The sequence below is a fragment of the Sarcophilus harrisii genome, chromosome 3 (assembly GCF_902635505.1).
Source record: "Sarcophilus harrisii chromosome 3, mSarHar1.11, whole genome shotgun sequence".
Classification (NCBI taxonomy): domain Eukaryota; kingdom Metazoa; phylum Chordata; class Mammalia; order Dasyuromorphia; family Dasyuridae; genus Sarcophilus; species Sarcophilus harrisii.
This window is the reverse complement of record NC_045428.1, coordinates 150,622,031-150,639,206: the sequence shown is the minus strand read 5'-3', so window position 1 is coordinate 150,639,206 and position 17,176 is coordinate 150,622,031. Positions and strand designations below refer to the sequence as shown.

Here is a 17,176-nt window from a genome sequence, read left to right as displayed (position 1 = left end):
CTTTGGTGAGGAGCAGGCTGGAATTATGACAGAAGAACAATACCTGCAACATCGATTCATTCTGATTCAGGACCAGAACACTTAGAAATGTTCATAGTCTCATTTTGCCCCCAGTCCTTTGGAAATCAAACATATAATTTTACTGGTCTTCAAAGCATACCCTCTAAGAAAGGTAAAGGGACTGATGTCAGGATTTCACAGATGAGGAAATGGAAGCAAAGAGAGATAAAGTAACTTAAGACAACACAGATAGCCCACCTAGGAACTGGACCAGTTTCCCGTCTTCCCCCAACATATCGGTACTGCCTCTGAATCCATTTTTTCCATGTCCTATCAGCAGTGGATGCATTTAATTCTTAGACATTAGATAACAAAACTAAATTTGGGAGACTAGCTCCAACATAAGGCAAGAACAATTCCCCTGAATCTACTCCATCCCTTGTGTAGTAGAGATATACTGTGCACTTGGCTTGGGTGATCTGGAACTCAAAAAGTGCCATAATCCTATCTCCTAATCAACAGAGTAAGGGGAAATAGTTCAACATCTAAAGTCTGTATCCATTTCCTCATGACAATTACTTCACAGAAGGTTGGTGATGATCACCTGGAACTATGTGGAAATGATGATGGACAAAGCCTGCTTGGGTGCTCTAGGATCCAAATACAACACACAGAAACTCAATGATCAAAATCAAAAAGTCCATAGTGCTCAGATCTCTGCAGAGGTAACTAAATCCATGGAAAGCAATCCAGATTGTGCTATTAGGGGAGACCTGAACACTAAGATTATTTCCCCTTCTCTTGGTTGTCCATGTAGACCTTTGAAGTCCAAGAGCAAGGCTTCCTTCTAAGTTATTTACATCCGTAGAGTTGGAATTCATTTTTATTTTGTCGTGCCTGGCAAAATGCTGCAATCTGACATCATAACAGGTGGTTCTCACTCTTGTACTAACCTTTCCATCCATTATGAATGGTCATAGACACTGTATCCGTTTTAAATTTTTTCTATGGAGTGATTTATTGTCTTGGCTACAAATTTGTAAAGAAATAAAACGCTATTTCTTCATCGTCTTCTGTCATGAGGTGTCAGCTTTGTTCAACATCCATTAAAAAATTAAGTAAATAAGTAATATGTCGTATAAAGGCATACCCAAAGCACTTTATCCTCATCAGAATAATTTTTATATCTTTACCATACAAAAGAGCGAACATGGGGTTTCTCAGCAAAATATAATTAGGATGGCAATGTTCTCTTGAAAAGCTGGTTCCCAAAGTAGCAAATTTTTATTAAACCATGGTGTTTATAAAAGCACACAAGTATTTTTACCTCTTCCCTGTTATTATATGAATGAAAAATAGAATCTGAGAGCCAAGAGTGATCATAGGTGCCACTTAGCCCAAACCTCTGAGGTTTATGGATTATCATTTTGTATTTAGCACAAATGTCAGTACCAACAGCTGCAGCCTATAAGACTAGATGTAGGGATGAGGGCAATGACCAATTGCTCAAGTTCCCACAGATTAAGAGGAATTTGTGATCTCAATCTGGATATATTTTTCCCTTACAAATAGCAGGGAAAAAGAGCTTATTCTTCCCTTTGCTCCTGCTATCTTCTCTAATGGAAAGATAATCAAGAAGGGGCCATGGGGACAAATGAAATAAAGCAGAAAGGACTAAGTAAAGTGTGAAGGCATAGACCCAAAACTCACTTCTAATACTTAATATCTATGTCACAGGGGTCCTCAAACTACAGCCGGGGGGGCCAGATGCGGCAGCTGAGGATGATTATTCCCCTCACCCAGGGCTATGAAGTTTCTTTATTTAAAGGCCCACAAAACAAAGGTTTTGTTTTTGCTATAGTCCAGCCCTCCAGCAGTCTGAGGGACATGAATTGGTCCCCTATTTAAAAAGTTTGAGGACCCCTGATGGGCTGATCTCTTAATCTGTATGGATTTATTTTCCTTCATTTGTAATATGAAAGGACACTACTACCCTTCTCAATTTACTTCTATCTATTGTGTCCAAACCACTCCTTTGAATGAAGAAATGGAATCCAAGATAAGTGAAGCAACTTGCTTAAGATCATCAAATAAACTGATAAGTACAATTGGGACTGATTTCCAGGAAAGAATAAGCATATATGAAATACAGAACACAGTGACTACAGTTTACAAATACTATCTCATTTGATCCTCATGACAATGCTGAAAGGGTGAAGAAGGTGCTTTTATTATCTCCATTTTACAAAAGGTGAAACTGAGGCAAGCAGAGATTAAGTAATTTTCTTAGAAACACTCAATTGACACATGTATGAGGCAATGTGTGAACTTAGATCTTCAGGACTCCAGTCCCAGCACTCTATTTATTGGGCCACATTGCTGCCAATATAACTAATTTCCAGGCCAGCTGCCTTTTCACCATAGCATGGTGCCCCAATTCTTTCCTTTACCCACACTAGCACTGAATTAGAGCTCTTAGGGCAGCCTAGACCCTCTGTTCTTCCTAACTGTACCTGTAAAAGAATCTGACTAGACTGTGTCTAGACTGATCTAGACTGTGTCTTATATACTCCATATAGAGGTTCATTGATTTGTCCAGTGTTACACAAATACTAAATATTAGAACCAGGATATACACTTGCTTTCTCTGAATCTGAATTCAATGCATCATGCTGCCTTGTAAGTACAAAAATATTTTGGGAAAACCTGAACCAATTATGAGGGAGTAGTCAATAATTTCTTACAGTGTTTTCCTTAAAACAAAATATGCGGCCAACTAATTTCCAAGATGAAGATTCTCACAATGCCTTCTTTTAAAATATCTTCTCATATAGATAACATGATGATCAAAAGAGCTTTAAGGAATGGGGAAAAGGAAGGATTAGATAACAGCTAACAAAACAAAAATTTGGGGACTAACCAATTTATCAGAGTTTAGAAATACTTTGTCCTGTAAACAAAAACCACTTATAAAACAACTCTTTTATGAGGCAAGCTGATAAACTACAATTCAACAATTGAATTATGGAAATTGTTAACCAGTTGACTCTGTGCCCTTGCAAATATCCCTTTTCATAACCTTTTACTTGAAAAAAATCTATTAACTATTTAGGTAGTATATATGTATATACACAAATATGTATTATATGTACACATAGATAAAAATAAAAATACACATAAAATATGTATGTATGTATATATAGAGAGAGAGAGTGAGAGAGAGAGTGAGAGAAAGAGAGAAAGAGAGAGAGAGAGAGAGAGAGAGAGAGAGAGAGAGAGAGAGAGAGAGAGAAAGTAGTGAGTTATCAAATTTTAAAGCATATGCTAGATGACCTCATTGTCAGGATATTATAAAGAAGATTCCTAAATAAATCTCTGAGGTTGCTTCTAACTTGAATATTCATAATCTAAATTTTGGGTCAATTTTTTCTTCTCCAGCATACATTCTCTGTATTAGTGGTTATTGTTGGAGCTTTAGCTTAGAATACCTTTAATCTTGATAGATACCTCTTGGGAAAAGACATGACCAACATTTCATTCTCTGTAGTAAGATTATCTGTGCCATATCTTGATCTTTCAGTCTTATCAACATGCAGCAGTGTTGGTGAAAAAGCCCTTTGTCAATACTATTCTGTTCACTGTTCCCTTGGAACCCCCAATCCAGGGAAACCTTTTAAATCTGTAAATACTGGCCCCAATCCAGGGCAAGCAAAGGCTAGGAATTCATCATGTTTAGATCAGAAAAGAGAGAAGGGCTCAGCTGAAGGTAATTTATTAGAGCAGCTGTATATTTTCAGCAAAGAAAAGGACATAGAGAAGAGTACTCCTTGAGAGGGTGGGGAAAGCAGTGGGATTTCATTTATTTTTGAACTGGGCCTGTGATTACATTGATGGAGGAAACTCTAGCTCAGGAAACTCCCTCTACCAATACAAATCATCAATTGCTCTGCAGAGAATTGTTTAGGATACAGAAATAGGTTCTGTGTATTAACCAAGGTAATATAGCCCATTTGCATCAAGGGCAAGACTGAACTTAGGCTGATTGACTCTGAGTTACTGAGATCTATCTCCACAGAATCGGTTCTACTCCATGTGCCTCTCAGCACAAATGTCTAACTCTTCATAAATCAGGTCATCATAGTGGTCATTATTTTGTTACAGCTTCATTAGCACTATGCACTTAAGTAATTTCTGATCAAAAAAGAATAGTCAAAAAACAAGATGTACAATTCATTATATTAGAGATGAGAGGACACAAGGCAGGATGGTTAGTTAGCTTTGGAGTAAAGAAGTTATGTGTTCAGCCCTAATTTTAACAAAAACTCTATGTCATGTGCAACCTTGGCTAGCATTCTAAACATCTCCCTAAGATTACATCACAGACAAATTATTGATTTATACCTCAAGTTTGATAACAGATTTGATACCTGAACACTCCAGAGGAGCTACACAAAATATAGAATCCCAGTGGTTGATAACACCTTGTTCTTGCAGACCAAAAATTAAGATGGCAAGACAAGAGTCATCTCTGGATACAAGCAGATGTAAGAAGGTTACCTGTTCGATGAGAAAAGATGGTCCAGGAGCACAAAAATAAGTTGGTGGACTTTTCAAAGAATCAAGGCATCCCATCCATGTTGGGTTGGGACATAGGATTTGAGTAAAACCCGATGGAAATATCTTTGTTAGCCTTCTTGTGATTGTACCAGTGAGTTTCATTAGTGCTCACCAAGTAGTGAACTTTATGTTAAACTCTGAGGCCTGCTATAAAGTCTTATGGTAAAAATCTGTCTTATCTAATTACCCCTATACTATTTACATAAAAATACCGAATTGATTATTACTGATTGAAATAGAGTAGGGATCCTAATGTATCTTATCTTGCATTTATTACTCAAATATGAAATACTAATTTTCACAAAATAGAGTGAAAATGCATCAATAACTAAATTAAAATTAAATTTAACCTCCTTGGCAATTCACAAGATCCCACAGAATTATAACTCAAGGTCTTCTTTATCCTCCCAAAATAACATCGTTCTCTAGATGAGTGAACAGAAAGTTTCAGTTGTTCTTACAATATGCTTCCTGTGAATACTGGCTAGAACAGCTTCTAAATAATTAATTGACATATACTTTAAATCTCTGAATTAAGAGAACCTCAAAAGATATTTAGTTCAATCCATATCTAAAAAAAGATATCTCCTGCATAACATCACCTCCAAGGGATCATTTAGCTTTTCTTTAAAGACCTCCATTAAATGGGAATCTTATCTCCTATTCCACTTTTGGATAGCTCCTAATAGTTAGAAAGTTATTCCTGTCATCCAACCTAAATCTGTCCCTTAGCAAAGTCAATTAAGAACTACTCTTAATTCAACCCTGGGGCCCTAAACTGAAACATCTAATCTTTCTTTTATGAAGCAATGCTTTAAATGCTGGCCATCTATCTCTAATACCTCCTCCCCACTTCCTAGTCTGCTCTTCTTAGTGATAGTCACTGGATCTGTGCAAGTGGGCACCTTCTCTGTAACTTTCAGAACTACCCAGAGCACAGAGAGGTTAAGTAAGCTTCTGACAATCACAAAAACAATATGTGTCACAAGTAGGTCTTAACCATAGGTAAAGACAAACTTATGTGCTTCAGAGCAAAGAGTTTGCTGAATTTTTGGGAACGGATTATATTTAATTCCTACATTTGCCCTTTCATTCTCGATATATTGTCTCTCTCTATAATTTCCCCACATCAAGGCTAAGGGGTATCTGTTTATCAGTCCTAGATCCTATAACTATTTCACCATTTTAAAAACTAACTCACATAGCTCTTTTTGGCACATGCTATGATTTGTTGTTGCTATTACGATTGATTTTCTCTTGATATTAGCCCTACTTTCTGAGTCCCATTTACTTAGATTTATTGTTTAATCTTCAGATTTAAAAAATATGCTACCATGATAAGACATCAGAGTTCTCATTCAATAGAATACCTAAGAATAACAGTATTCTATCTGGGTACATGGCTGCAATACTCACCCTTCCCTGAGCACAATATGCCATCTGCTGATTCACACAAACTTTTGCTTTCTTCTTCAGTTATGTTGCATTTTCTTGAATATTGGCAGAGTTTTCCAAACCACCCTCTCTCACAAATGCAGCGACCACAGGAACATTTACCATGGACTGAAAAAAAGCAGACAAAGCCTCATTAAATATTCAGAAGTTCTACTTGAGCTTTCAGAGGGAAATAAACAATTTCAATGATTATTCTGCTTTTGGGTATTATTTCTGTATAACTTTGCTATTTACAAAATGTTTTCTTCATAACAACCCTGTGAGACAGGTAATATGAGCAGCATTATCCTCATTTTACAAATGAAATTGAGTCACAGACAAGTTAAGTGATTTGTTCAGGGGAAACTAGGAAGTGGGAGTAATATTGTGGAGGGAAAAAGAGAACTGGATTTTTAGTCAGAATATCTGAATCCTACCACTTTTGTGATTTTGGAGAAGTCATTTTATTTCTGCAGGTCTGTTTCCTCATCAGTAATATGAAGAAGCTGATTTTTTGAAATCCCTTCCAACTCTAAATCTATGACCTTGTTAAGTGTCAAAGAAGAGATTCAGATCTAAAATCTCTTAAAAGTATAAGAAGGATTTAACCTTTAGAAGATAAAATAGCATGATATAGTGGATATTTCTGGGTTTAAGATCTACCTATGATACATACATGTTATGTGACTGTGGGAAACTTACTTAACCTCTCAGTGCTCTGAGTAACTCTGAAAGTTGCAGAGAAGCCTTCTGCTTCCTAGTCAATAATAAATAAATATTTATTAGGGGTCTCCTAAGTACTAGACACTGTGCTTAGAACTGGGATACAAATAAGAAAGACAGTCCTTCTCCTCAAAGAGCTTATACTCTAATGGAGGAAGATAAAATACAACAACAAAAAAGCTAAAAGTCCTATACTTTCTCCACTAAAGCAGGCTACCTCAAATAAACTATAATATCGAACTTCCTATCTGAGGAAAACACTGTTCTGCTTCTTTCTGCATTAGTCAGCTCAACCATAATTGCCAGATGAACTCTCCAGACAGTGCTCAAGCTTAATGTGATAAATCTGGAGCTGGAATCCGAGGAAGACCCAAGAGGAAAACAAACTTTGAAGTTATTTAAAGTGGAATTCCTCTCTCCTCAATTGATAACAAAACACATCCTCATTTGCATTTTTATCAGTTAAAAAGACTTAGAGCTGATTCTCATCATGGACACCTTGACATTTGAAAAACTGGTCGCGTTCCAATTACTTGCAACATTTATCGATTGCTTTTCCTAGTTCTGTCTAAGCGATATAAAAAGTTAACTGTTTCCTACCAACAGTATTTGGTTCTTTAGGTGAAAGAGACCATTCTTTACCTCAGTTGCTACATATCCTTAAAAAGGCCATGGTCTCCCACTGCATCCAGGCCCATCTCCTGCTCTATACCTGGCCACTGGACCCAGATGGTTCTGGAGGGGAAAGTGAGGTAAGTGACCTTGTACAGCTTTCCCTCCCTTAAACCCAATTCACTTGCATGTCATGGCATCTCCTCCCTGATGAACAAAGGACAAACAACCAATATGCCTCAGAATAATAATATCTTGCATTTATATATCACCCTGAAGTATGTAAAGTACTTTATTCAAGCTATCTTGTTTAATCTGCACGGCCACTCAGATAAACAGGTGCTATTATTATCCCTGTTTTATAAGGAAATTAAAACACAGGGAAGTTGTACTTATCCAGGGTCACATAACTAATCAATTTCTGAGTCAAGATTTGAACTCAGTTATTCTTCAGTCCAAATGTAATGATCATTATGCCTCCTTACTGATATAAGTCTTCCTAATAAGCTGTATATACTTATGTTTAAGCAGCAACATATCTGACACATAATTATGTTACACATAATATGGAACATATCAATTTTATTAGGACTAATATTAAACTAATGAAATTTGAATTTAAGATCTCAGGAGAAATATATGTGTGTGTGTATATAGATAGATATTCTTTTCATTCATATCATAATCTGGGAGATTCTTTGGCCATATACAAAATCTCTCTCTCAATCTATAGCTAAAGAATATCCTAGAAAGTAGGTAAAAGCAAGTTTATACCTATGTGTGTAGGATGCACAGGTGGAGAGTTTGAAAAGTGCTCCAAGGCCATCTGGGACAAGCCCTTCATTTTTATATATGAAAGAATGAGGCCTGAGTAGCTAAAATATCCTGCTCAAAGTAATATAAGTTTCAAATCACAATTTTGAGACTCAGTACTCTGGTTTTAGGATATTGCATTTGTTATTCTTAAAAAAGACACAATGATGTGCACATATCGATATACTTGTTCCATCACTTGACAGTGACTCTTCTTCATCATGTGCATGATGAGATCAGTCTTAGGAAGTACCTGCTAAGTGCTGCCTCTGTGCTGAGAACCCACAGATGAAAGCAAAATAATCCTGGGACTCAAGAAGTTTAGAGAACACAATATGCATATAAAGATGCATGTGTAAAAACATGTAGTCAGTCCCCTGGAGGAAGAAAGTCCTTTGGGAAAGGGGAAGCTGGGGGGAACTGGGAAGTTTTATGTGAGGTAAGTAAGTTATGAAGAAAACCAAGGAATCTAGGATGCTAAAAAGAAGAGGAAGGGCATTCCGAAAGGGAAAGCCAGTTGAAAAGAGTTGGATCAGTATATTTGGGAGGGCCAGCATTGGAATCTGGAAATCTTGCATTCAAATTTTGCCTCAGATACATGTTAACTGTATTATCATGAGCAAATTACCTCATTTCTAAGTAACCTAATGCCATTCTCTAATATTGTGATTACAAAAATTTACTGATCTGCATTTGTGGAGTTTCTCCTTGAGAATGTCCCTGCATTAAAGATATTAAAAGGCTATCTGTAGGACAGAAAGAGAGAAAGAGAGGGAGAAAGAGAGAGGGAGAGAGACATAGAGATGGAGGGAGGGAAGGAGAGATGAGGGGAGAGGGAGAGAGAGACAGACACAGAGAGACAGAGACAGAGACAGACAGAGACAGAGACAGACAGACAGAGAGAGGGGGAGGAAGGAGGGAGGGAGGGAAAGGAAAGAAGAGAAAAGGAGGGAGGGAGACAGAGAGAGGAAGGGGAGGGTAGAGAGGGGAGAGAGAGAGAAAGAAGTCCTCACTACATAGGTAATGTGTCTGATACAAGATTTGAACTCAGGAAGGTAAGTTTTCTTATCTCCAGATGTTCTATCCATTGTGTCACCTAGCTGCCTTTGTACAATGTTATAAATCTCCATAAATTCAACTAGGACCTCTCTGAAATTGATATAGATGCATTTGTTCTCTTCCTGAAGTTTCCCTTCTTTGCCAGAAGGAAACATTATAACAAATATCAAAAACAAAACAAAACAAAAACAAAAACAAAGTTTCACAAAGCATAATTAATAGTGGAAGGAAGGAAGACTAAATTCAGATACCTATGGATAGCTGTTGGCAAACAAAGCATAATGGATATTTGGCTAATCCTTGACTTTTCCTCTATTCCCAATTCCTGACTGTCCATTTCAGGGGGCATTAGGCCATCACCAACATTCCAACGACAACAACTTAATTCAACATATTACTCTTCATTTCACCTATACACCTATTAACAAAATGGACCATTTTCTTTATTTTCCTTCACTTATTTAACTTATTTTTTTAACTTAAAAAATTTAAGTAGTTACCCTGAAGACTACATGGAAAAAATAAAATAAGTAAAAAGTATTTTTTACTTAAAAATAGCACAATGGGTAGAGTGCAGTGCATGGAGTCATGAAAACTCATCTTTCAAATCTGGCTTCAGACACTTACTAACTGTGTCCCTCGGAAAGTCACTTAATCCTGTTTGCCTTAGTTTCCTCATATGTAAAATGAAAATACTAAATCACTCCAGTATCATTACCAAGAAAACCCCAGATATGGTCAGAGAAAGTTAGACATGATTGAAAAATGATTTAACACTACTACCTCATCCCATGTGATGCCATTATCTAGACAATTATAATATACTTATCAGAACTCTTTCTGGTATTATCTTGTTCTCCCTGGTATTCAAGTTGCTTTCTCTTTTTTTTTTTTTTTTTTAATCTGAATGCTTCCCCAAAATGAAAGGGGCTACCTTGAAAATGACCATTTTCATGCTATTTGGAGCATTCAAACCTAAGCCAAAGGAATGCTTTTCAATGGTATCAGGTAGAGACTAATCGTTCATATGAGTTTGATCTGGACCTAAGGGACTTTTAAAAGTTTCTTGGCTTTGTTGTTTCAATGGAAAGATTTTTTTTTTCCTATTTGGGCCAAGCAAACATTAGTTGTGTGTCTTCCTTAGGGGAAAAAAAAAGTGCATCAAAACAACTTGAAATGTTCTTGCCATCTCTTCCTTCTACTATGGCCATATTTACATAGCTGCTATTAGCATTTCCCGTCTACTACTTAGTATTGGGTGGGGAAGGGAAAGATGAGAAAGAGTAGAGGAATGATTCTTTTGCCTGAACTCAATATTTTCCAGAGGCAAGCACAAAAGTGTCAGTCTGGTAAGGAGACACTCATGCATGGTGAATGTAAAAAAAGACAGGAAGAAGAAAGTTGGAGCTATTATTTCTTGACTGTTCTTTGAATAAAGCAACCCTCAGTCCTTTCTTGATGCAATTCCTTCAAAAAAGCACAGTTCTTTTCCCTCTATTTCAAGGGGCCTGGACCTTACCCATTCTTTATGGTTCAAGTCCCATACTCTCCATGATGTATGGTCCCACATTAAGCTTATCTTTTTGAAGCACTTGATAAACAGAGGAGGAAAAAAATAAAGAAAAGAGCTAGAATATGGAAGGGAATGGAGGAGAGAAAAAAACATAATAATGAAGGAAAAGCTATATCTGCCAGGATCTGGCAAGTGAGAAAATATGGACCAACAACCTATTGGATTTAGAATCATAGGTTGAAAAATTATTAATAATAGTTCACATTAATAAAGTCTTTAAGACAGACAAAATCTTTCTTCCATAAATATGCTGGAAGATAGGTAGGACAAATATTACTATCCCAATTTAAGAAGATGAAAAAAACTAAAGTTCAGAGAGTTATAACTCCGTACTCTTGGGAGGCAGGCAAATACACAGCAGAGCTTTGATCTGACCCCAAATCTCCTGATTGCAAGTCCAGGGCTCCTTCCTTATGCCAGACTGCCTTATATGAAGAATATCTTGGTTAGATATATTCTAATGGCTCCTTTTCCACCACTGTCCTATCACTTAAGGATAGTTTAGTTAAAGAAAAGAAAAAAGATCTTAGCAAAGATATAATAGGAATCTATAAAATGGAAGGCTCATCCAGCAGGATTTCAGAAAGCCCAATAGAGAGCTACTCACAGACCAAAGCTGCAAAAAGGATCACGTTTAAGTTTGGTAGAAGAAAAACTTTGCTTATAATTAAAGCTATTCCATAGTAAAACAGGCTGCCTTGGACAATGGAGGGTTCCCCAGTACTAGATACCATCCAAGGTTGGATGACCAGTTGTAAGATTTTTGTTCATGTAAAGGAAGAACATGAAACAGCTAATAAATTAAATCAACCAATAGATATTTATTGAGTGATACCTGTGTACAAAGCATTTTTATTATGTGATGTGAATTACATTGACAAATATGAAAAAATTCCATAATCTTAAGGTTCTTATAATCTAGGTGAGACAAGATGTGGTATTTTTGGATTAATCTAATACGGGAATTTGTTTTGCTTGACTATTGTTATATGGATTTTGTTTTTTTTCTCCTAGTAAATGGGGGAAATAAGTAAATCTTTGATCATTAAAATAATTTTGAAAAGATGATAATAATAATAATAATAATTTTTATAATGCTTCCTATGTATAGGGTACTCAGCTAAGTGTTTCACAATTATTATCTCATTTGGTTTTCACATTAATCTTGGAAGGTAGTTAATATTATTATCCTCATGTTCAGATAAGGAAATGGAGGCAAACAGAGGTTAAAGGACTTGCCAGGTTCATACAAGTATTATGTATATGAATCCAGATTTAAATTCCAGACCCAGAAATCTATTTACTACATCACTTTGTTGACCCACTATAATATACACATATGAGACATTATACCTCCCCAAATTATATATAATTATATATATGTATATATATGCATATATATGCCTCTGCAATATATATTATACCTCTCCAAAAATCAAGAATTAAAAAATATGACAAGGCAATAAGTGGTGAGTTGGTAAATATAGGGTAGAGATGATAAGTACTATGAGGGTCAGAGGAAGGATTAAAGCTTAAATTGGGTCTCTGAGGATAGGTAAAAATTGAATAGGTGGGGAGGAGAAAAGGAAAAGGAAGAAAGAATAACTAAGCAAAGTCATTATGTTCAATAGTACAAGGGATATTTTAGCTTTTCCTTTCCTACTCAGACATCTGATGGTGCAGTTTGTGGTTGTTTGTCCTTCATTCTCAAAGAGGAGCATGAGGGAGGTGATGTCATAAGATGCAAGTGAATTGTATTTGAGTGAGGGAGAGATGTGCAAGGTCATCTGGTACAGTTTAGGTGCCAGGGAAACACAGGATATTAGGATAAAGAAGCAAGAGTTCCAAGAGCTCCTTCATTGCTCTCATCAGTACTCCCTGTACTTGCTGAGAAACTTCCCCTTTCACCCACCCCTCTCACCCCTGTGGCCAAACAATAATGAGATCAGGCAGGAGTTATTGTGAAAGCAGGACGACAAATTTAAATATAAGAAAGCAAAAAGAACATGAGCCATCTTAAAATTGGATTCATCAAGACCAGCCAGCAGAGACAATGCATTTAAATAAATCAGACCACTATGAGCTCGGAATGCTCTGCCACAGATCAGACACAAACATTGCATAGGAACATTTGGGGAAGCTTTCCTAATTTTGAGCATCTTGCGTTCAATTCTGCTTTGCTCATAGAGAACAACAAATTCTCCCATGTTGGGAGGTCCTGTCCCAGTGTCTCCCATGTCATTCATATATGTACATCCACAGGAAGAAAGAGAGAGCGAGACTGAGACTTTTGTTCACCAGAAGAAAAATAAATGACTTAGTCACATCGAGGGACATTAAATCTATAATTTTATGTTTTTCTTGTCTGTTGGCTCTTCAACTCTATGTCTGAGTCCAAAAGCCAAAGCTTCTGACTCATACCTGTCAATAAACAGCTAAAGATAGATTTCTGGACCTGCTGCAAACCCACCTCATTTGTGACTTAGGGTTTTTGTATATTCAAAATTCATTGAGTCCCAAAAGCATGTTGTTTCATTTATGCTGTCAATGGGAACATAATAAGTATTAACCAGTAAGAGAAGGGATGTTAAAATTATTTTCCATGGCATAAATGATTGTGATAAGATGATAATTTTATCATGTTACTCCATAGCTCAAAAACTTCCCTTAGCTCCCCTTGTGATTTAAAATTAGCATTAGCCAATCCAACTCCTCTCCACCCTCTTCCCCCCAAAAAACCCCCTAAATCACACAGTTTTCCCATCAGCAGACCAGTGGGTTTGTCTAGTTATTGTCTCTCTCCAGTGTTTACTGAAAAGGCACTTAACAGTCTCGATTTGTAGCTTTCACTGATGCAGTTCCTTCAAATTAGCATTGTTCTCTTTCTCCTGTGCCCAGAGGAAATAATACTATTCATTCTTCAGGGTACCTACCTTCTCCACAAAGCCTTTCCCATATGATCTCACACTAATCTCATTTCATGAATTTTTATAGTGCATAATGTATATGCTAATTATTTGAGTAATTTCCAATTTGCTGCTTTCTTAGTTAACTATTTCACTGTATATATCTTATTATCCCAAACAGCCTTTAAGCTGAGGGACAAAGATGGGCTCTTTTTAAATTTTTTTTTTTTTTTTTTTTACTAATTTCACATATACTTAGCACCAAATACTGTGTATGTATATTTATGTATGCATACAAACATATGTAATTTATGTAAATATATGTATATAGACAGAATTTATGTAAGATCGATATGCATTATGTAAGTATATATGTATATATAGGCATATTATATATGTGTATGTATATTTACAAACATGCATATTGCTCAATAAGTAGCCTTTTGTATGGGTAATTGAATTCATTATTTTAAACAATTGATTCTTTTAATTCTTCAAGAAAACTGGAACTCCTTCAGAGAAAATTATTCTTCCTTTCCATCCTTGAGAAACAACAGCACGGAATTACAGAATCAGTGGTAGAAGCCAAGTTGATGTCTTGGATTCAGATTCCAGTTCAGCTTCTTACTGCCTGTGTGACCTTGAACTAATACTTCAATATCAGTTTCTTCATCTATAAAATGAGGAAGTTGAAAGAGATGACTTCTGAGGTCATTTCTAGCTCTGAATCTATACTCCTAAATTTACTGTAATATTATTGCTCTGTTATGTAGGCAGATTCTCAAAGATGTAATAAATATATTTCAATTTTCCCAAGAAAAGTCTTAAGAAGTAAAAAAAAAAAAAAAAAAAAAAAAAAGAACACCATTAGTGACCAAAAACAAACCAAAAAAATGACCATATCTGGTGCCTTCCATATATGGATTTAACTTCCTAGGACCTGGTGCATCTGGTGAAAATGGAGGCTTTTAATTAATCAAATTTTAATTAATTAAATTTTTAAAGAATGGGTGGGTCAAATAGCATTATTATATGTCAAAACAGTTTAACATAAATCAGATCAAGGGAATTACTGTGGATTATATGTTAGGTCTTAATGCAGGAGACTCCTCCAGGAAAGCATTTTTTTTTTTCTGGCTAATAGTATCCCAGTGAACAGCTGTCTCCTCAGTAGCAAGTGACTCATTATAAACAGTCAGATGCAAAGTAATAAGAGTTCTTTATCACTTACTATTTCATTTATTACACCCTTTCTCAGTAGCCTCATAGGCATCTGGTCTGGATGGCATACCATTAATAATGCATTGCAGGTCAGAAAAGATTAAAGGAGGAAAAAATTTTATTCAATTCATTTGGCTTTTCACTCATATCTTTAAAAGACTGAGTAATTTACATGAAAATGGCAGATATGGATAGTAGGATTGGGTCTCTTTTTATATCTTCACAAACAACAAAAAACCAACCAACCAAGAGCATAATAGCAATAACAAGAAGAGAAAAAAGAAATTATTTTGCCCATCTATATAAATATATATGTAATATATTTCTTTTATATACTATATATACAAAATAATTTCTTATATACTCTTATATAAACTCACTTTGGGGGATCTCTGCCCATACAGGTGGGACTCCCTTGCTGGTGAACACAATTAACCCCAAGATAAGTTTGATAATCTGAAGTCTCATTATTCTGGCATCTCCCACACTAGCAAAGGAGGACCAACAGAACATTAAGTGAATATTAAAGCACAGCTTGATTTAAAAAAAAAAAAAAAAAAAAAAAGGCCTCTCATTGGGTTTTGCTTTTAAAAGTATCACTGCCACTGAAGGAGTTGAAATACATGGATCAGGGGACTGGGACTGAAAAAGGTTGACAAGTATGGAGGAGGAAAAAGTCCAAGATTGTAATGTTACTAGCATAGTAAACTATAGACTAGGCTTCCTGCAGGTATTAATGAAAGGAGAAAAAGAGACCTTGTTTCAAAAATCTGTTGGAATATCCCTTTGACAAAAGCTCAGTCATTTATGCTTAGACAGAGCCACAGAACTCTCTAAACCCAGTAATTTGGAAAGAACAGTCACAAGTGCATATATAGCGCCAAGTCTGTTTTAGTGTTCTCTGGTATGAGAAAGAAATCATGGCTAATAAGAAATCCAATAGAAGGAAGAGAACTATAGAAAAAATAAGTAAAATGAATGAACGATGGACAAAGGAAAAATATATTCAGTCCAGAAAATAATCTAATATAATGAATAAGTACTTTTTTGCTGAAGGATACTTAATTAAATATTTCTGAGACAGATAAAATTATTATAAATGAAAATGAAAAAAATCGAAAAAAATGTAGCTACTAATAACAATAATAATTGTTAAAGGGATTAGAGCTTTCAAGGAAGAAATCTTTAAAAGAATAGAAAATGTACTCATAAATGTGAAATATTCTCCAAGATAATAAATTCTCTGGGAATAAAAGAGAACAAAAGCATTGGAACACAAAATAACAAAAAGAGAAAGAAAATTAAACTAATTCATAAGGCCAAATGATCTGAATAGTTGAGAGCTCTATAAAACAAATACTGAATTTGAAGATAGGGTGCTCAAATATGATGTAAGGAATATAAGGCTTCCAGCATCATAATTCAGAAATAACAATTCAAATATTATTCTTCCAACATTCAAACGTCATACATGAATATTGCCAGAACTATTGGAAAAAAGGAATTTCAGATTATAAGAAATACTGGAATACCAAGGTAGAGCCACTCCAAGTTCAAAACACCAACACAAATTCAGAACAAAGTTCAGAGGGGCAATGTTAAATAACAAATATTACTGACATCTAGGAGAAAACCTAACATGTCAAAAGAAATAAAGAACAATAATGCCAGCCTATTTCTCCTTTATAAGAAATAAAGGAGTAGGGATGGGAAAAGAATAATTAGGAAAGTAGAAACTGTCAGATTGTGTCTCTAAATATCATATTCTGGAGAGTTTAATCAATGAGAATTTGTATGTTCAACAAAAGGAATTTGAATCATTCCTTTAAAAGAGGTGAACTAGTCAATCTAATTGAAAACAAACAATGAAAGAAATGAAAATAGGTTGGTATATAAAAATTAATAAAATCTATGATTCCATTTTCTGTCATATGTATGGCTATGACTGGGTTTGAGAAAGGTACTTTTTTCTTAAAAAACAAACAAACAAAAAACAACTCACATTATCCTAGGCACATTGAAAGTACAAATAGAGAGTCCACATTTGGGTAAAATAAAGGAGTAAAAATCAAAAAACAGTTTAAAAATCAGGATGAAGGAAAAAACAAAGATGAAGATTAAAAAAAAAAAATCAAAGTTCCTATATCCAAAACCTCCAAGAAAAATAAGAATTTCTCTAAGACCATGGAAGAACTCAAAAGGGATTTTGAAAATCAAG

At 35.4% G+C, this 17,176-nt stretch overlaps 1 protein-coding gene across 1 annotated transcript in view; it reads right to left on the bottom strand.

Annotated features, from left to right (window-relative positions):
* The window catches only part of ITGBL1 (integrin subunit beta like 1), a 372,886-nt gene that overhangs the window by 6,185 nt on the left and 349,525 nt on the right, over nt 1-17,176 (bottom strand). Inside the window, exon 9 of the mRNA XM_031958632.1 lies at nt 6,034-6,180. Within this exon, the coding sequence (XP_031814492.1) occupies nt 6,034-6,180 (147 nt within the window). The remainder of the gene's footprint in view (nt 1-6,033; nt 6,181-17,176) is intronic.